The 20,895-nt window shown below is 41.2% G+C and overlaps 2 protein-coding genes across 5 annotated transcripts in view; one reads left to right on the forward strand and one right to left on the reverse strand.

Annotated features, from left to right (window-relative positions):
* Positions 1-603: 603 nt before the first annotated feature.
* C1QL3 (complement C1q like 3) lies at positions 604-8,084 on the forward strand. The gene is made up of 2 exons (XM_036346298.1): positions 604-2,002; positions 7,728-8,084. Exons 1-2 carry the CDS (start codon positions 1,415-1,417, stop codon positions 7,905-7,907), a joined length of 768 nt encoding a protein of 255 aa, XP_036202191.1. The 5' UTR covers positions 604-1,414; the 3' UTR covers positions 7,908-8,084.
* Positions 8,085-10,084: 2,000 nt separating this feature from the next.
* The window catches only part of PTER (phosphotriesterase related), a 73,246-nt gene continuing 62,435 nt past the window's right edge, over positions 10,085-20,895 (reverse strand). For all 4 annotated transcript variants that reach the window (XM_036346256.1, XM_036346274.1, XM_036346265.1 and 1 more), the window contains 2 exons: positions 18,740-18,880; positions 10,085-11,729 (listed from right to left, as the gene is read on the reverse strand). In XM_036346256.1, the coding sequence (XP_036202149.1) occupies positions 11,519-11,729; positions 18,740-18,880 (352 nt within the window). In that variant the 3' untranslated portion in view covers positions 10,085-11,518. The remainder of the gene's footprint in view (positions 11,730-18,739; positions 18,881-20,895) is intronic.

The raw sequence follows: 20,895 nt of genomic DNA on the forward strand, positions 1-20,895 counted from the left end.
GGGAAATGTCCTTTGGCTTTTCAACACACCTTACTGTTCTCCGAGTAACAGCTTATATTCTGTTTTAGAAGGCTGGTGAGGAAAACCATAAGGTTAAAAAAAAAAAAACCCACACATCTACCATCTGGACAATTCTAAAGGGCCTTCCTTATGTTAAAAGTGGCATTTTAAAAACACCTGAGACACTGGCTGTGGGTGAGCCTGTAGAGAAATATTGTCAACCAAGCCACCCTCCTTTCAACCTTCTCCTCCATCTTCCAATTGGTGCTGCTGGCAGTGGTGACACAGGGGACTGAGGTGTGACCCTTGAGCTCTGAAGGCCATTGCACGTCTGTCTCCCTCCCCCACGGACGTCCAGTGAGAGCGCTGCCATCCTCTGGGTTCAGCAAGGGAGTATTATTCAGGATCTCACTGTTCAACCTTGTGCGGGGCGGGGGGGGGGGGTGAGAGAAAGAGAGGCCGAAAAAAAAAATTTCCCACATTGTCAGAGTAATGCCAAACTCTGCCTGAGTGGGATGAGCAGAGCAGATGCTGCAATGAGATGCCAAAGCGGCTCCCCTTCCTCTGCGCCTTGGGTGCCTATAAATTGCTCCGGCGCGCGTTTTCAGCCTCCTCTTCTGCTGGCAGGTGGCACCCAGGCAGAAGTCTACGTTCGGTCTCTCTCTCCCTCGGCTCCCGGCCGCGAGGCACTCGCCGCTGCTGCTCCTTAGCTCCTCTTCAGCTCCTGCGCTCCAGCCCCAGCCTCGCTGAGCGACCGCGCCGCCCCTCCGAGCACCGGGAGCGGCTGGCCCCGCTCGCGCTCCCCGCGCGGGTCTCTGAGGGTGCGCATCTATTAGAGTAGTGGTGGCTGCAAAGGAGGAAGAAAAAAAAAGCAGGGGAAGAGCAAGCGAAAGAAGAGGAGAGGCAGAAAAAGGCAACTTCAGAGGGAAAGTTGGTGCGAACTGGCGCAGTCTGCAAAAACGGAAAAGTCGATCGCAGGCAGTGGCATAAAAGTGTGAGCGGGCCCGCGGGCGCAAGAGGCGGCGGCTGGCTCTGCCCTCCTAGTGGCGGGCGGCCGCCCCGAGCGTCGGCAGCCACAGGTGCGAAGGGGCTGGAAGGAAAGAGACAGGAGGGCGCACTGCGCACCCCTCCCCCAGCCTCCACCCCCCAGCTCGGGACTTCAGCTCAAGTCACTAGGCGTCCGAGCTCCCTCCCCAGCCGCAGCCTCGCGGGGGGAGCGGGAGCAGCCTGGGAGCGGCCGACGCCCGCCCGCCCAGGGGAGTCGGGGTTCGCAGGGGGTTGTTTTCGGCTCTGAAGAGGTCCCCGCCCAACCTTCAAAATTTTGTCCAAAAGCAGACAAGAGGATCGCCCCGCGCTGAGCCGGCTGGTGGGCAGCAGGAGGCGCCTGATCGCCGCCGGGGCGCTGGGGGTGGTGATGGTGCTGCTGCTGGTCATCCTCATCCCGGTGCTGGTGAGCTCGGCCGGCACGTCGGCGCACTACGAGATGCTGGGCACCTGCCGCATGGTCTGCGACCCCTACGGGGGCACCAAGGCGCCCAGCACGGCGGCCACGCCCGACCGCGGCCTCATGCAGTCGCTGCCCACCTTCATCCAGGGCCCCAAAGGCGAGGCCGGCAGACCCGGGAAGGCGGGCCCGCGTGGGCCCCCCGGTGAGCCCGGGCCACCGGGCCCCGTGGGCCCGCCGGGCGAGAAGGGCGAGCCGGGCCGCCAAGGCCTGCCGGGCCCGCCCGGGGCGCCCGGCCTGAACGCGGCCGGGGCCATCAGCGCGGCCACCTACAGCACGGTGCCCAAGATCGCCTTCTACGCCGGCCTCAAGCGGCAGCACGAAGGCTACGAGGTGCTCAAGTTCGACGACGTGGTCACCAACCTCGGGAACCACTACGACCCCACCACGGGCAAGTTCACCTGCTCTATCCCGGGCATCTACTTCTTCACCTACCACGTCCTGATGCGCGGCGGGGACGGCACCAGCATGTGGGCTGATCTCTGCAAAAACAACCAGGTGAGTGCGGGCTGGCGGCGGCGGGGAGGGCGGGCAAGAGCGCTGGAAGGTGCGGGCGAGAGGGAGGAGACCCCGGAAATGGGTGGGAACCCGCGGAGAAAGGGCGCAGCGGCTCGAGGCTCCTGGGACAAAAGTGAGGGCGCGCGCTGTGCCACTCTGGGGGTTCGGCGTCGGAAGCCAACGTGGGCTCCCACCGGCCCCAAGAGGGCGGTTTAGTCTGGGACCCGCGCTTTGTGCTTACACCCAGCGCGACCCTCGAGGGGTGGTTAGCGGGGAGCGGGGAGTCCGGAGCAGCAGTAAGCGACCCCCGGCTGTGGGGTCTTTGCTCACACGCTTTGGCGGGATTGGGGGGGGGAGCGGAGGGGGGCGCCTAGGGGAGTCTGGAATGGGCGTGTCAGGGCGATAAACCCGCACCCGAGGAGAAAGACAAGGGCCGGAGGGAGAAAGAAGGGTCTCGCAGGAGCGAGTTGAAGCGAAACCCTCAGACCTGCAGCGTCCCAGACCGGGAAACACATGTAGTGAAATTCAAGACAAATCTGCTTTAGTGTTCAGCTGAGGAGAAGAAGGGGGCGAGGTAATGAGTGCTGATAACAGAAGAAAAAGTTGAGACTCGTGGCTTTACACCGCAAAATAGGATCCCAAACACACAACCCAAACTCCGCTTCCTGCAGTGGGTCCTAGGACGCACAGGCAGGTGGAAAAGGGCAGGAGCGGAGCCCAGGCAGAGACTGTGGGCTTTGGCCAGCAAGCCCCAGGGCACCTGCGTGAAGGTCTTTCCAACCCCAGCCCTCCAGCTCACAGGGGCAGTGGCCTTGACCTCCACTGTGAAATAGCCCCCAGTTAGCCCTGGGCCAGGAGGACTTGCTCGCCTGGGCTGGTTGGCGCTGCCATAAGGGCCACAGGGTTGCAGTTGTATAATGGGGCAACTTTTCCGTTTGCTTGAGAAATTCGCAGTCACTGCAAAACCGAAATGTGTCTTATCTCTTAGTCAGAAGAGGACAATAATATTTGTAACTGCCTGGAATTGGAATCGGACCCCCGGCACATGTTGAATCAGTGGCCACGGGGGTGAGGCCTTGCAGCCTGCAGTCTGGACGGAGTTCTTGGGCTGTAACTGTTTATTGGGTGGCACAGTGAATGACCCCTGACCCTGCCATGGCCAACTTTGATTTAACAAGGTCTATGGGGCTTGGCCACTTGCCCCTTGAATTCAGACCTTTTAAACTATAACCCAGTCTTCTATCAAGCAGTATTGAAGCTGAAGTATTCCCAAAAACCCAAGTCATTGTCAGAATTGTTTCAAAAACAAAGACAAATATCCAAACTGTATAAGAGATAGAAAGAACAAAAAACCCCATCCCTCCCCCTTCCCACCACCCCTCACTTCTAAAGGAATTTAGAAGAAAATAGCTTGAAAGACCCTCAGGATTCAGGACTCTGTAGAACAAAAAAAGAAGTAATGGCCACCAGGAGGCACTGACAGGGTTGTTTATTATAGTTATTATGCATGAAAATAATATTAAGATAAATAACAATTATTTCCAGAGCCATGGGATAGTTGTAGGTAAATGGCTAGAAAGGGCATGACTCACTGTACCCAGAGAGAGCTATTGTGTCACCCTTACAAAAGGGTCCACAAACAGCCCTCAGCAGGCAGGGATGATGCACCCATTTATTTACAAATTGGCTGTCTTAGGACTCAGAGGTTAAGTCTGAGAAATACTAGCATGCTAAAGAGATTGTTTTTAGGCATTCATTAAAATGGAATAAGATTCAAGTTTAATCAGCCAATGTATAAAAGTGTTCACATCTTTAAATATCTGGAAATTGCATGAAAAACTAGGGAACAATATATTTAAATTACTTTACATGTAGATATCTAGACTGCTGAGCCCAGAAATGTCACACTGATTCCAAGAAAACCATTCCACATACGAATGCTATGTGCATTTCGTTTTTAAATTATTTCATTGTTCAGAATGTAGAATGCCCCTTTGTATCACCCTAGCGGGTACATTCTTTGAGGGTCAGGAAAAAAGAACAAGGCAAGAACGCTGACCTTAAAGGTATAATGCTTTCAATTGACATTATTAAGTTGCTACTCTGCAAAGGTGTGCAACAAGTAATTCAGAAAATAAATATCATGACAAACAATATATTTTTTAATTCAGCATGGGCTATTTGGAATATGCTTATTATAATTTTAGTGTTAAGGAATTTTATCTCCAGAATAGAACTCTTTTGCAAAGTCTAGTCTGCCCACAGTTGTAGATGAAAAATCTTATAACGTCTTTATCAATATTGAATAAATAGTTTGTCCTTGTTTTCAATTATGCTCTTGTCTAATCACTTCTTAGAATGGCCGTTTCCCATTCTAAGCTGAGCTGACCTAATTTGTTTTCATAAAACAGAAACTCAGAGATCCATGTCAGTGTAATGTTTTGTGGATTAAGTGGATTAGAGAAACACAAAAATTGAACTAAAAATGCAGTTCACTCTAGGCTAGAGGAATGCTTCTGGGCCGTCACCATATGAGAAACATGTTATTTATGCTTTGTGTTAATGCACGATCACAGATGGAAACATCAAAGGCCAGTAAATAAACTTGATGCGCCACTTAACCTTTTGTTTATGATTCCACAGAAGTACAATGAAAATGAAATTATGAGAACATCAGTAGCAATTAATTAAATCAGCAAATGTTACCATAAATATTGTCTCTAATGATAATCCCTCACTAATATGATAATGTTAAAGCTATACAACCTATTACATTCTTATAAACATGCCACTAAAAGCACCATGGTTCTCATATTTGCAATGAAACCATCAGCCTAAATTTAATCTTACCATTTGTTGAGAGCCCATGACAGTGCAAATTAAATGTAAAAACTGGACTCAAATAGCTTTACATGGAGACAGGAAATATTTTAATGTTTCCATGCTTTTAGCAGAAAACCTGAATAAAAACATTGCTATTTGAATACAATCACTATAGTACTACTATAATCAGCCACTATAATGAAAACTTAGGCTCAAAATTAGAATTATAAAATAATTAAAGACCAATTTCTGCTCTAAGAATTTATTTGTTATGGGACCAGTGAATAAGAGGTATATTGGGAACAGTGAATAGTGTGTGGGTTGATATTCATTTATTAGTGAGATTAAGAAATGTCAAATTAATTACCTTTTTAGGGCCACAAAACATGAACTAAAGATCAAGCAGAATCTAAATATTTAGCTTATAATATGAAAAGATATTAGAGTACATTTAGATAGAAATGAGTCTATTAAGCTAAGGGAGAGGATGCATCATATTCCTGGAGAAAATGCTAAAATCAGTGCAGATTTAGGAACCTGAAAATAGGTGCCAAGGTGGATGCATTACCTTCCTCAATAGTTTGATGGCTGAAATGAAGAACTGTTGGAAGTCACTGGGCTAGAGACTAGAGCTTGAGATTTCAAGTGCCATTATACCTTGAGAGTACGAGCAGGTGAGCAGGAATACGAAAGCTTCGCAAGTGCACGGGAGAGTGGCAGTTATTTACCTGGGAAGGCCTTATAGTGCCCTATAGGTGAAAACCTTAGAGAATCACTTTCATTAAAAAGCAAGCACACTGGCTTTTTTTTTTTTTTCCACAAAGGAAGCGAAAACTAGAAGCGTAACTTCCAGTCTGTGGGGTCACACTAATATATTGACAGGTTTTTGTGGTTACCCCTCATGAATAAAAATGGTGATAATGACATGGGTTTGTGGTTATACCCTGCAGAATAATAACGTATAATACAAGTGGCATTGTACGTATTTTTAAGATCATTGTCTCTGAATAAGTGATTTTTAATGAGTCCTGGTTCCCAAATGCCTTCATATAGAAAACAGTGTTAAAGCACAATACCCATGGAGCATGTAGTAAATGCCTAAAGCAGTAAATAAATTGTGTTTGGTTATTAATAATAGCTGAGAAGTATATTAGGGATTGATAATTAATATATTCCCAATCTGGTTAATTACTATTTTCTATTTTAATTTTTCTCATCCATTTAAAATCCACAAATAAAGAAGATCAGGTCATAATCATGTTATCCTCCTTGTACATTTTTTCCCCCTGGGAATTAATGACGATGAAATTAATAAGTCAAAGCACTCAACTCCTACTTATTATTAATTCCTAGGAAATATTATTACGTTAAGTTGTATTATTATTTAATGGTCAAAACAGGTCACCTCACTAAATTGGTGTATACATTCCAGTCAGTACTTGTGAGCATAATTGAGGGGTATATTGCTATTATATTAGTGTCAGCACAGTGTTAAGGAATTCTAAGTCCTGTAAGCCCTGTTCTCCTTTTGCTATATGATAGCCAGGAAGAAAATTTAAAATACTACTCAAATTACTTTATAAGTTCAGCAGTGTCAAAGAGCCTTCTTTTTTTAAACATTTCAGCATTAATGTGAGAGCATACCCCATGAAAATTTAATTTGAAAATCTATCATTTACATTTTGAAAGAAATGCATGGAAATTCTTGACTTATGTCTCACTTTCTTCATTTTGTCAAGTGATAAATTTTGGCATATTGTACCCCAAGTCATGCATTATTACATAGTGCAGTTTTACAAACCGCTAAATCACTTGCTGTGTTATTCAGGAAAATATCATTATACTGGAATAGAAACAAGCCACAGAGTAGATGTTTTACTGAAATAAATCAAATACAATTCTGCCTATTGAAAAAAATTTTCCAAGGCAGAATCAAAATCTAGCTAAATGGACATGAAGCCTAATGTGAGTTGAGGATGTGACAGAACATCCATGTGACTTGACATGATAGGCAATTTGTTTGCAGATGTCTATCAACTCACTGAGATCACAGGCTCAACATGAGTGGATTTGTTTATAAGCAAGCAAAGCATCCATTTGGATTCGCCGAAATGAGACCATTCAAAAATTCTAGCAATTTGAGAGACTTCAAATCATGGACTTTTAGTTCCTTCTATAATTTTAGATATGTTGAAATTAAATAATTTGTTTAATTTCACACATCACAATTAAGCGATAAAAAGGCACAAAAAGAAAAGAAATAAAGCCTGAAAAGTTGGGTGAGATAGCCAAAGATGTTTACAAGAATTAAGCTTCTGGTAAAAGGGCCTTTACTTGCATTACAATTTGAAAGCCCCGAATCAAATGGTTTCTCCCTGTTTTCTTCCTATACAGAGGAGTTAGAGTAGTGGTATTTATCTGGCGCCTTACCTACTGTGGATCTCATGTTCTAGTAATTGTGAAGACTAGAGCTGAAGTTTGGATCGAACTCATGTGCTCATCAACAGCAGGTTAGAACATTGCTATTTGGGTAAATTAAAATGCTAGAAATTACTGTTATTTCCACTTTAAGAAGTGACTGGGCCTAGAGATAGAAGAATTAGAAAAAAGTAGTGATTTAGGAAGAGAATAAATTGGTATGCACTTTGACAGCCCGAAGTAAGGAAAGACTGCCGGAATCACCCTCACAAAAGCACCCTTTCCTCCTTCCCATTCCTCCTTTCCAATAACACAGCTGAAACGATTGCAAAGATACCCACATAAAGCTCCAAGGCCAAGGTGGGCATTTCTGTGTCCGTTCTCTGCTATGGCAGCACGTCAGCTTCTGTTGCTCTGTGAATGGCCTACAAGAAAACTTGAAGATTCTCTCTGACGAACTCTAATTCTTGTCTGTTTCCCGTAGGTGCGTGCCAGTGCAATCGCCCAGGATGCTGATCAGAATTACGACTATGCCAGTAACAGCGTGGTTCTTCACTTGGAGCCAGGAGACGAAGTCTACATCAAATTAGATGGTGGGAAAGCCCATGGAGGGAACAACAACAAATACAGCACATTTTCTGGATTTATCATTTACGCTGACTGATAATGCAGGCGTTAAGTTTATTAATCTGAGTTTGGACGCTGGATTCGTGTGGCTAACATCAGTGAATCAAGGATCCCAGGGGAATGCCAGTTGTGGGGCACCTCAGTTGTGTATATGTGGGGAATTCAAATGCTACCTGACTCACATCTGCATTCTCAGAAACATTATGTAAAAAAATATTAAAAGCAAGATAAGCAGATGTGTGATCCACTTCCGCCAAAGCAAATACTCCTTGTTATTAGTGTCCATGTGAATGAAGTCCTATATAGATCACAAATTTTTATAGAAAAATCTAAGACACTGAATTATTTCTTCAATATATATGATACTTTGGTGTACCGTGATCCTGCTGCTCTTATCCATGTCAGCTTTGGTTCTTGTGAGTGTACCTGCTTATTACGATACTTGGATTCCATTCATAGTGTAGGAAGGAATGATTTTACCCTGCAGGAGGAGGTCTAATCAAAATAATGCTGCTTGTCCCCAAAGAAATTGTTTGCCTTGTACTCTTGTGAACTTTAGAGCTAGACCTGGGAATGATTCAACTTCAAGCCTTAACCTGGAATTTCCTGGATTTGACGGAATTCCCAAGCCTATGGTTATTTTCCCATTTTCTTTTTCTTACGCATTTTCTTTTTTCTCTTTAATGGTGATAGTCTTTTGAAGTAGAGATTGAAATTGTATCATAGGATTACCCTTTAAGTGTGAAAATGTGTAATGTGTATGGTATTTAGAAAATCCCCTACGTACCCATTTTGTCACTAGAATGTGTTTAGATTTACTTGGAAAGTCAGAAAAATTTATTCTTTGGTGTTAAATCAGACTGAGGTTTTTTGTCTACTTTGGAGCAAAAGATTATTCATAACCCAATGCACAAAGGTTTAATTTGAGCTACTGCATGCATCACCAACGGGACGCTAAGTAAGGCTTTCAAATAGTAACTGACTGAAGTTGTGGCCTGAGGTTATTTCAAAATGAACAATTTCCCATATAACCAGTATGACAACAAAGTGTATATATTTTATAGGGATACCTGTTATATATATGTGTGTGTTTATACACATATATATTGGCCATATATATATATATATATATATATATATATATATATATATGGCTTTAGACCATAGGCACAGTGGCTGCTATAGCCTCAAAATTTTAATTGAAACAATTATATGTGTATATGCGCACACACAAACACATACATTATTTGAATTATTTTGGGTTGAAATATATTTTGGATGACAAAAATATATGGAATAGCAAAATAATTGAAATGGCTTCTCTTTTAAGAGTTATCCAGAAAATTAAATTGTATTAGGTCAAAACGTCCTACGTGCCACATGTCTGTAAATTAAGCCTATGACTTCTCTGTTACCCTCTGCCAATCAATACTTTTTACTGCATTCTGTGGCAGACCGTTAACATTAGGACTGCTGAAACGAAGTGGCTCTCCTTTGTAATGTTTGTGAATTATACGCATTTAAAATTACCAATTTTTCTTTTTTTCTCAGGTGGATTGAAGCTGACAGTAAAGTAGATTTTGCGAGTGGTATAAATCCTTTCTCTCTGTTTAAAATACACTACCAAAAGCCATCTCTTTAAAACTAAAAAAAAAATTAAAAATGCATGCTGATAGATCTGAACTATCAGACAACTTCCACTATTACAATGAAAAATCTGTTCCCCTCTCAGCTGCCTTTTGAAGATTTTTTGACAAGTAGATTTCAAAAACAGATATTTAAAAATCTGCTTGTTTTACTGGTGAAGGCTATTTGCATGTTTTTTTCACTTAAAGGAATTAGTTTGTTCTCCTGGCTCTTTCCTCTTGGGTACTTTATGGTCTAACACACAGAAAGCTTGATCATCTTTGATCTGCAGAAATATCTTTTATTTAGCAAACCTCACCTTTCCAAAAGAGCTATGCATGGTGTTTCCATCTGAAGGTACTGTTTGCTTGGTTTAAATGCCTTAGCCTGAGTAACTGTCATGATTATATGATTAAAAACACTTAGCCCATTCACTAAGAATAATGATTAGTTCCATTTGACCATCCTGATATATAAGATAACTCAGAAAGGAGTTGCAATGAATTTTATTTCTATTTAACAACATGTAATTATCAAAAAATTGGCAACAGGGTTTGTAGAATTTTAGTTTTCTTTTTAGGTTACAGCAAACAGAGAATTCAACCAAAAGATTAACTTATAAAAAGCAGTGCACATCAACTAAGAGTTTTAACTGAGTTTTTTAAAGGCTTTATATACACAAACCATCAGGGCTAGATACCTTTTATTTTTATTTTATTTATGTATAAATGTATTTATTTATTTATTTATCTTGAGAGTACATATTAAAGCTGAAATAAAGGAAACAAAGGAAGGGCTTAGGGTAGAAAAAGCAACAGAAGAACCTGGGCCGGGCTGCTTTAGCTCACTTAAAGGTCAAAGAAAAGGGAGACTTGGAGACAGGTTCAGGGGGTGAGCTGGGTATGAGCTGCCGCTATCCACTGCTCACCTGGTTGCAAGTCTCATGGGGACCTTTCAAGTTTTAAAAAATAGTACGTGCCTGAGAGAAGGTCATGGGCATGCTCCAAGGAGGGTGCCAAGGCTGGTGGTACCTTTTAGAGAGTTGGCTGTAGCATCAGATTGTCATTTCTAATAGACCTGACCTTTTCTTCAGAAAAATAAGCATTATTTTCTCTAGTTAGGCCCAAGGAAAAACAAATAAAAGGTATAGAAAATAAAGGGACTATATATATATATATATATACATATATAGCAAACATTTCTCTTTTTTTGCATTACACATGATTAATTGATTAAATTGTGGCCTTTGTTATTATAAATGTAATGATTCATTAAAGTATATTATGTAATATATTCTGACTTTTATGATTGAATTTTTGTAACTCAGTATTATGTTATGTGTTCATGCCCCCTTATACAAATTTTTCAAAGCACAACAAAAATGTATAGCAAAAATGGATGCCAGAAAGGCATAGGCAGCACAATTGATTTATGATAAGTATATACAGATAGGTAGACAGCATATAATTATCCTTCCACAATATTTTTACCATTGTAAATTGGTAATTGTCTTACAGTATCTATTGAAAAAAAAATCTCAAAAATTTCACTTCTCTTGCTGAAGAAGCTATTTTAAAGTGCCATCTTACTCATTAGGCATTAATTAAAGAACAGCAGGAAAATTAGTAGGATCATCAATATTACAAGAAACATTGGATTGCTCCAGAAGGGGGTAATTTAACTCAAAACACTTTAAATTCTCAAGAAGGGCAGCTGATAGATTAAGAAAACAAAACAAGACTTCACTAAAGGGATTTAGACTGTAACTCATTGTTTGGAAGCAGGTGCTTCTGTGATTATTTGTTAAGGCAAAGTACTAGGGCTCAATGAGGCTCAGGGACTCCCTAAAGGTGCAGATGTAATAGCCAGTTTCTGAGAAGGCAAAACGCTTCTAATTCTCACAAAAAGGAAATGACCCATCATTAGTTCTATATAGCTCTGATTAATTAATATCTGAGTCGGTTTGAGATCACTGAATGTTCTCTGTAAGCTTTATATTCAAGGTGTGAATTTATGACCATCTTATTGGAAAGTTAGCCATTGCTGAGGGTTCTCTATTAGTATCTTATCAAGTGCATTCTTGTTGATACCTCTAAGTAACATTTTAGGAACAATGTTGGTGAGTATATGAGAATAGCCGTGGCCTCCATATTTCATCAGCCGATGCTTTGTGTGTATGTCATGTGCCATCAGAATTCGGTCTTCATAGCCTTCATCCACCAGAAGGCGCACCCTGTGAAAAATGTTAATGCATTACATCATTTGTCTCACATTTACAAATGTTCAGGGTGCTTTAAACTTTTACTTAGAAACCTACTGTGCTTATAGAGATCCCACCTTCCACTGTGGCATCTGTCCTGGGAGACCTGCGTGGTGATGATAAAGATACTGCTGCATTTTGGTAGGAACATGATCCTTATTCCATGAACACAGAAATTTCCAGCCTTTGATATTTAGGACAATGTCTAGCAATACTGCATTAAAGATAGCTTCTAACAGGAGGTGTGAGTTTGAGTGAATGGCCACTTTAGCATTTCACTAAATAACTTTGTTCTGCATCTGTGGCTGGTTCTCCACTCTAAAAATGCCTCTCTTGGTGGGCCTGTTTTTCAGATCTCAGTCTCTCTCCTTTTTTTCTAGCAAACATCAATGACCATTTGTGATTAAATAAGGAAACAAAAGGAATCTTCATACAAGTAAAACATTTTGAGAGTAAAATCAGCTGGTTTGGAAGTGAACGGCATATGATGGCTAGACAGTCCTTTTTAAAAAATATTTTTATTGATTTAAGAGAGGAAGGGAGAGGGAGAGAGAGAAACATCAATGATGAGAGAGACTCATTGATTGGCTGCCTCCTGCACACACCCTACTGGAGATGGAGCCTGAAACCGAGGCATGTGCTCTGACCTGGAATCAGACCATGAGCTCCTGGTTCATATGTCCATGCTCAAGTACTGAGCCATGACGGCTGTGCTATTCAGTCCTTTTTTAAAGGTCAGCAATGGTACGCCTATATTTGGAGCATTTGTCCCTTTGAAATCTATGAGAATTTTGACTTAGTCTTGGAGCACTGGGTTAAATTGACCAATAAAAATTTACTCTTCCTTCCTTCCATTTCAACAAAATTGCTATAAATAATGAGCCATTCCTTTAAATTTACAGTTAGTTGACTAAAGAAGGGCTTCCTGGCTATTGTCTAAACATCTCATGCTGTAATTCGTAGCATGAGTCACCTCCTGACAGCCACCATCTGTACGTGTCTGGACTCTGGGCAGTGTCTGTCGTGACTTGCATGGGTCCCTGATGACAGATGTAACTTGGAGACAGTGTCTCTCCTCTGGCATTTGCTATATAGTACCGTCAGTCTCTAGATTCCCAAGTGGATCTACATATTCTTTTTATTTCAAAAGCACTTCTTGGCATTCCAGTGCACGGGTCATATTTAACAACCACTACAGGAAGCAAAACGTGGGGCACTACACAAAAACTCTAGCACAAAACCCTGCCCTCTGAAAACATACATTTAAAAATAAATTACAATGGAAAATTAGGTCTTGTGTTTGCAGGTCAAAGGGATACAAGTGGCAGAAAAGAGGAGTCAACTTGGATATTTTGTCTAGAACTCTGTATTCACGTCACGTGTACCCCATGTCATCACGTGTACCCCATGTGTGTCCTATAAGTACATGGAATGCTAATTGTGCTGTCACAGTTCTTTGACTCTTTAAGATTTGTGTAATGTCCAAAAGTTCTGAAGTTACTTCTGGAACAAATTCCCTTTGAGGGAAGTATCTAAGAGAGTTATCGATCATTTATGAAAAAGAGAAAGATTTGACAGAAACAATATGCAATGCTGAAAGTTAGTGTGACAATCCTTGATCCACAACTGAAAAGGAGTATCACACTACAGGAAATTTTAGAGTTTGCTTTCCCCAACTTTTCATCTGTCTTTGAGGGAAAAAAAAGTATCTCATTACTATAGAGGCATATATATATATATATGAATAAGCAAAATTCGGTAAGAGGCCTTGTGTAACATCCTTGTGTCAACAACACAAACTTAATGAATTGTGTAGTAGTAAGGAAAGAAACAGTGGATAAGATACTCATTTGAAAATGGGAACCCTTAGAACTCATTAAGTCAAGGATCTGGAGACTAATTATCTCATGAGGGAGATAATGTTATGGCTGTAGAAACATAATTATATCCCATCAAGAAAACTGCCTGGTCACTCCTAAAATGAGATCATCTCTCACGCAGTACCACTGTATGGAAGAACAGTAGTTCTAGCGATGCAGCTAGGAGGAATGAACCACTACAGATGAGAAGACAAAAAAAATCACAGTAATTATAGAAATACAAATGAGTTAGTGTTTTGAAAACAAATATTAGAGAGAGACTACAAAGTGTGAAAAGGCAGAGATATAATAAGATTTGAGAAATGGAGCAGAAGATTGAAAACAGGTGTTAGACACAGAATTTCTGGTGCTGAAAACCAGAGGTAGCAAAAGCATACTTCTCTGTTCTTGCATTTCAGAGCTTTACAACTACTAGGGCTCAGAAAATACTGCCAATGAATGATGAAAAACAAGTGCCAAAAAGGTGGGGGACAAGGGTACTTGGGCACACAATCCAACAGTTCATTCAGTCATTACTGAGGGCTCTACTTGAGTCAGTGACCGAATGCATGGTTTTAATTTGAGGGAGATTAAGTCTACATACACACACATATACATAGAGATACATAAACACAATACACACACACACACTATATATATATATATATATATATACACACACACTAATAAAAGACAAACATGCAAATTGACCGTACCTTTGCTATGCCTTAAGCCATGCCAACCAGCCAATCAGAGCGACTATATGCAAATTAACCCAACCAAGATGGCGGCCGGCAGCCAAGGAGCTGGAGCAAGCAGGAGGCTTGGTTGCCCCAATGATGGAGGAAGCCAAGCTTCCCGCCTGCCGCGGCGGCTCTGAGCTCCACTCAAGGCAACAAAGTTTCAATTATAGAAGATAAATAAACCCAGATACCTGCTTTCAGCTGGCCGTGGCCATGGAGCTGGAGCGAGCAGGAGGCTTGGGTTTCCCTTGGCGATGGAGGAAGCCAAGCTTCCCTCCCGCCTGCCCTGGCTGGCTCTGAGCTCCTCTCAAGGCTATGAAGTTTCAATTATAGAAGGTAAATAAATCCCAGAATAAAAAAGAAAAAGAAAAAAAGGAGAGGCTGAGAGCTTCCATCGCCAGGGGGGCTTGGCCAGCCTGAAAACGGCCCTCAGCCCCTCACCCAGACTGGTCAGGCACCCCAGCAGGACCCCCACCCTGATCTGGGACACCCTTCAGGGAAAATCAGCAGGCCCCCACCTGTGCACCAGGCCTCTATCCTATATAATAAAAGGGTAATATGCAAATTGACCCTAACAGCAGAACGACTGGGAATGACTGGTCACTATGACACACACTGACCACCAGGGGACAGATGCTTAATGCAGGATCTGCCCCCTGGTGGTCAGTGCGCCCCACAGGGGGAGCTCTGCTCAGCCACAAGCCAGGCTGACGGCTGCCAGTACAGTGGTGGTGGTGGGAGCCTCTCCTGCCTCCTCAGCAGCGCTAAGGATGTCCGACTGCAGCTTAGGCCTGCTCCCAGCTGGCAAGTGGACATCCCCCAAGGGCTCCCGGGCTGCCAGAGGGATGTCTGATTGCCAGCTTAGGGCCAAGCCCCTGGGGAGCAGGCCTAAGCCAGAAGGTGGTTATCCCCCAAGGGGTCCCAGACTGCGAGAGGGCACAGGCTGGGCTGAGGGACCCCCCCCCCCCCCGAGTGCACAAATTTTTGTGCACCAGGCCTCTAGTGTGTGTGTATATATATATATATATATATATATATATATATCTCCCATGTTCAAAGGCTGTTAAATCACGTTGTTTTCCCATATCTTCAGAAAAAAATCACTTCTACTGTTGTAGTAAACAACCTGCTTCCCTATTTATAATGGTCTGGTCCTCTAGCAACTTCAGCGCGAAATTATAGCTAATTTGCCTAAAAATGTCAGGTGGTCATAATAATCTGGCCACTCCGTGTATATAATTTTTGATGTATTTTATACATCTAGAATGTTTACATTTGGCACAATGAAAGTTGACAAAATTAAGTCCTTGTTTTCTATTTAATAGCTGAAAGGATATTAAATATGCTAAGAAGGCATAGTGAGTGGGAGAGCTGTTGGTCATCCTTCCCCACATCTCCTTCATAGATCCCCCTCTGCAGATCTCCTGTCATATTCCAGAAGGTCTAGGAGCCTCAAGGAAGACATAAGGGTGCAAAAGATATACCTCACTGCCAAAAAGGAAGCAGGTACTCAGAGCTAACTTCCTATTTCCAAGATGATTTGTAAAATGTGTGTTGAGGATATTCATCAGGAAATCATGGTTTTGAAAACATGAAAGATGATAAAGACCTACCATGCCACCCTATTTTAAATGTCAGAGAATATTCACCTGAGTATGGCATGATCTAGTAGGGCATAGGGAAACCTGTTTGCCAGTATTAAATAATGTTCCTGGGCTAGTAAATTAAAAACATTAAAACAATATAAACAAAAATGAAACAAAAAATCTGTTTATCAAAAAATTAGTTTGAGTAGTAAAAAAAAGAAAAAAAGACATAGCTTCACTGGTCAGGACCCCAAGCAGTTCAATTATGTAGAGCTGAGCCTCTACATAACTAGTATAACCCTGATCAACCAACTCTCTCTGGTGATGCTAAACTTGAAGCATATTTTACTCTGAATGAGGTCATCAAGGAAGAGTGCTGATACATGGGGACAGCGGAAAGGTGTACAGATAGAAAGGTTGACTGCCCAGGGGGAAGAAGCTAAGCCTGTCCCAACTGTGGCCACTGGCTCAAGATCTTCCCCTCAACCCCAGTGTGCATGTTTACTATTGTTCTTTGAACCTCACAGTTTCTGGACATCAAATCTCTACTCCAGTTTTGCTTACTTCCATTCTAACCAGTTTTCTACACTTGGAACCATAGTCTGGTCCTTGTCATCATGGAGAACTACTTCCTCTCTGAAATCTAAATCTTCAGTTTCTCGCTTTGGCCATCAGTTACATCTTTCTAGTTTTCACTCACCCTCTCCTACTAAATGTATTCACCCCCTTCATTAAAGCTTCTGGTTATTTGCCCTTGCTATATATCTACCCACTTCTCTCTTTCCTTCAAGTTGGACCTCATGACCCACATCTCAACCCCTCCCTTATTCCCATTTTTTAGATAGAATCCCAACCCTCAATCTTTCTAACTGCTCATGTTTTTTGGTTTGTTTTGCTTCAACTCAGAAAGCTTCTCTGGTTCCACTATCAAACTACAAAACATATTTTTAAAAAATAATCACTAAATCATGTGTGCATTGGTGCCAATATCTGGTCATGCAGTCAAGATCTCTAGCCTCACCTGGGTCTCACACACATCTTGTCCCTAGCCATATCCCTCTCATTCACTTGACATCTATCCCCAGCCTACATCCTCTTCTTCAGGGTTCTGCCCAGAATCCACTCCTTCTTTCTCGGAAGATGACTGTCATGGGCACTCTAGAGACCATATGAGGCCATATGTTCTCAGTTTCCTGTTCCTCTCACCAAGATTTATTTGTATTCACCCCATTACTTGCATCCCCTCATTTCAGTGGATAAGGTAAACCTCATTTTAACCAACTTTTTATTTGCCTCTCAGATCCCATCTATTTGTCTCCTTAGGAGCCTTTCTTTGTATCTCCTCTCTACAGATTTTTAAATGAACATTAAGTGACCAGTTCCATATTCTGCTCCAGACATGCACCTAAAAATGTTTTATACTTTATTTCATATATATTCTATAACAACCCTGTAGAACAGGCACTTACTTACCTCCCTGGATTCATTCTCTCTGTCTCTCTGCTCTCACTCTCAGCTACATCAACACTGTTCAACTCCTAACTAAACCTTTCTTTGATCTGTCTTGTCTTCAAGTTTTACCCCTACACATCTGCTTCCCTTTAGTACCAAGCTTCTTGAAAGAGTAACCCTACATCCTCTCCCTTCCTCACCTCCTGCTTATTCCTCAAGCCTTTTCTAACAAGACTGCACTTACTATTTGTGAAATGAGAACCTCCTGACTGAAATCCAGTGGATACTTTTCAGTCTTTATCTCACTTGATATCTGCCACCTATTACACGTATTCAAGCCCTTCTGCTTTCAGCATTCTTCTCCACCAACTTCCATAATAACGTATTTTCTTTTTTTTTATTTTTTAATTTATTTTTATTTTTATTTTTTTTTATAACGTATTTTCCTGATATTCTTCTCACTTTGAAAACTTCTCAGCCTGTCCTTGAGTGTCTGTTCCTGAGTCCATCCCTTAAACGTGTGTGTTCCCCAGGGCTCTGTCCTCATTCTCTTCTCTGAGTGATCTTATTCATCCCCACACTTCCAACTATTGCATACAATCCAATGATGTCTATATTTATGCCTCAGTTCAAATTTCTAGCCTGAGCTTCACACTCTTATGCAAGGGCCCCTCTGGATAGCAACACGTAGATATTCCCAAACGAAAGTCATCCTTTTCAATCTCAAATCTATCTCTTCTTTCAGGTTCCCCAACTTGCTGCATTCAGTTTTCACATCACCATGTAACTAAGATAAACCAGGTTAGCCATTCATCCTTGACTCTCAAAATTTTCCACGTGTACAGGTCTTTGCTTTCACTGCATGTTAGACCATTTTGAAAGGTTAGATTTTATATGCTGTTTAGTCTTTAGACATCATAGCATTTAAGTTGCAGCCAACTCTTTAGTGACTACTTTTAATAAAGCATTTAAAAATATATTGTATGAGGTTATGACTTGAGTGTGTTCAACCTGGGAAAGAAACATCCTACTTCAGGAGAGATAAAAACAGGAAAACATGGTTTATTCTCTTATTGTCATGGCAGGTGTTGAGTGTTATCTGTTTCTTGTCAGCTGCCCATCTGCACTGACTGTGGAAGGCTCTGTTAAGCTTTTGCCTACTTAGGATGACTCATTTTCTCCTTGCAGTAATATATAGAGATTTTTCTCCCTGAAACAGCCTTGGGATATTTTTCTCTGCAAGGCTCTGGTTCTTCTTGTTTCCTGATTTCCGAATCTTTGCTAATACCCACCCAGATATGAAAATAAAAAAGGAACGCTATGAGAGATTTAACCATATTTACCTTCTAATTCTTTTATTATCATCGGGCATGTCAATATCCGGGTTCAATTGGTAATGAAGGAGTTCATTACCAAAGAGATCATATTCCAAGTAACAGCCAAGTTGAGCAAACTCCAGTAGTTCCTTCTTATCAAGCATAGTCCTAGAGACAATAAGACAGACATACTGTTATTATCAAGAGCCTCTTTTCCACATATACAGATTAAAAGTTTCAAGCACATTATGTACTGAAACACAGTTTAAGTAACTGAACTTTTGAATTGGCTTCTATGAAGTGACTATAAAATAGTAAGTTCAGTTTATTAGCAGAAATAAAAGATTTACCCATCCAAAAGGGACTTTTACCTTTTAAAGTACTGGGGAACGGTGGACATTTTAATTATGTTGCCAATACTTAAAAACACAATTTTGTTTTTTTTTATTATTTACTTTATTTTATTATTTTTTAATCCTCACCTGAGGATGTGTTTTTATTGATTCTAGAGAGAGATGACAGGGGTGGGGATGAAAAAAAACCAACATTGACATGAGAGAGAAACATCAATTGGTTGTCTCCTGTATGTTTGCCGACCTGGGATCAAATCTGCAATTTTTTTGGTGTATGGAGCAATGCTCCAACAAACTGAGCCACCTGGCCAGGGCGACTCAGAACCAATTTTGTAATTCTCCTACAGAATTGTCTTCAGGATATGATCCATATACGATTGAAAATCCTTACTGACTGCTGTGAATTGTGGAAACTATTGCAAGAAATCTGGCACCAGGCGCCATGCGTTATGTGAGTGATACTAATCTGGGGAAAACCTGAAGCTAAGGTACAATAAGAGGATTAGCTTCTTGTTAAGATCATTACCTGGTTCTAAAATTAATTTCAAAGCTTATGTGAATATCATTAAAACTTCCTTAAAAGGTGCAATACTCTATATATATATTTAAGCTTTTGTGTGCTTACTTTTAAAATACAACTTATTACTTTAGGGTGATTTTCATGGGTATCTTCTAATTCAATAGAGAACTTAGTAATAATATCACTAGTTTCTGTTGCAAAACTATGAAATTAATGGAAAAGGAGAAAAATGCAAGGTAAGTACAGTAAACCGTCAGAGGAGTAGTCTGGAGCAAGAGTAAATGATCTTAAGAAATTTATATTATAACAAGTAAAAAGGGATGCATTAAGTTAGGCCCCCAAAAACATGACAGAAATTCAAACACAGAGAAATAAGAAGGAAGAAAAAAAAATTCTATCAAAATACAATGAATATGGAACTAATGAGGGGGGGGGGGATATACCCCATTAGACATTGTGTAAAGGTAATTGAGGGTCTAGAAAAAGAATGACTGGGATCCAGGGATTGGCCTGGAGAAGAGTTGGGATGTCAGACAATCATTGTCTGATTAGGATTGGATATACACCAATATACTTTTACTTTGGCAATACCAGGATGCAAGGATTAAAGCTCTATTACATGTCTATAAATCTCTTCTAAGAGGTCAGAAGTATTTTCAAAGCCTTTCTTCCAAACCATCGGAGGACCAATTAAGCCTCCGTGTGTCACGAGTGCAGGAGTTTCTGCTGTGCTGAGATGCTTTCTGCGAGTTCACTATCGACTTTCATTCTGAGCAATCACATTGGAGCTGGCTTCTATTTATCCTATTCACCAATTTAGCATAACTTAGAGCTCACAGTGTTGTTTTAGGCATATTCTAAAACGTGCATTAGTTCTGTGCTTTCTTCTGTTAAAACTACTCCTTTTCCATCTTTTGCTTCCAAAGTTACCAGACTAAAAGGATATGTGTTTTTTTATAGTAAGCATTTTGTTTCCCCCTCGAAGAACTATGCTTATACACAAAAATATACACAATTAAAATAACATAAGGGGGAAGAGATAAGTTTAGTATTTTTCCTTTTGAGTCAATTCATTCGGTTTGTTCATTAGCAATATGGGCAAGGTACTGGGTTGAGGGCAGGGAGGGCAGGTTGGAGTCGAGAAGAGAATGGAAGTGCCAATAACAGGTTGGATCAGACTCTGACTTGTACTCCTAATACCTTTTTCCTTTTACTGGCATAATGTCTTGAGAGTAACTTTTCTAAATTTTAAGTGGTATATTGAGAAACATATTCAATGAAAAGTCCATAGTAAATAAAAAAACATAGAA

This window comes from Myotis myotis, unplaced genomic scaffold (assembly GCF_014108235.1).
Source record: "Myotis myotis isolate mMyoMyo1 unplaced genomic scaffold, mMyoMyo1.p scaffold_m19_p_1, whole genome shotgun sequence".
NCBI lineage: Eukaryota > Metazoa > Chordata > Mammalia > Chiroptera > Vespertilionidae > Myotis > Myotis myotis.

What these genes read in the sequence shown, in the direction of transcription:
- C1QL3 (XM_036346298.1), top strand. Translation starts at nt 1,415, where the DNA reads ATGGTGCTGCTGCTGGTCATCCTCATCCCGGTGCTGGTGAGCTCGGCC. An exon ending in ATCTCTGCAAAAACAACCAG is followed by an intron (nt 2,003 to 7,727) that starts GTGAGTGCGGGC and finishes TGTTTCCCGTAG; the next exon opens with GTGCGTGCCAGTGCAATCGC.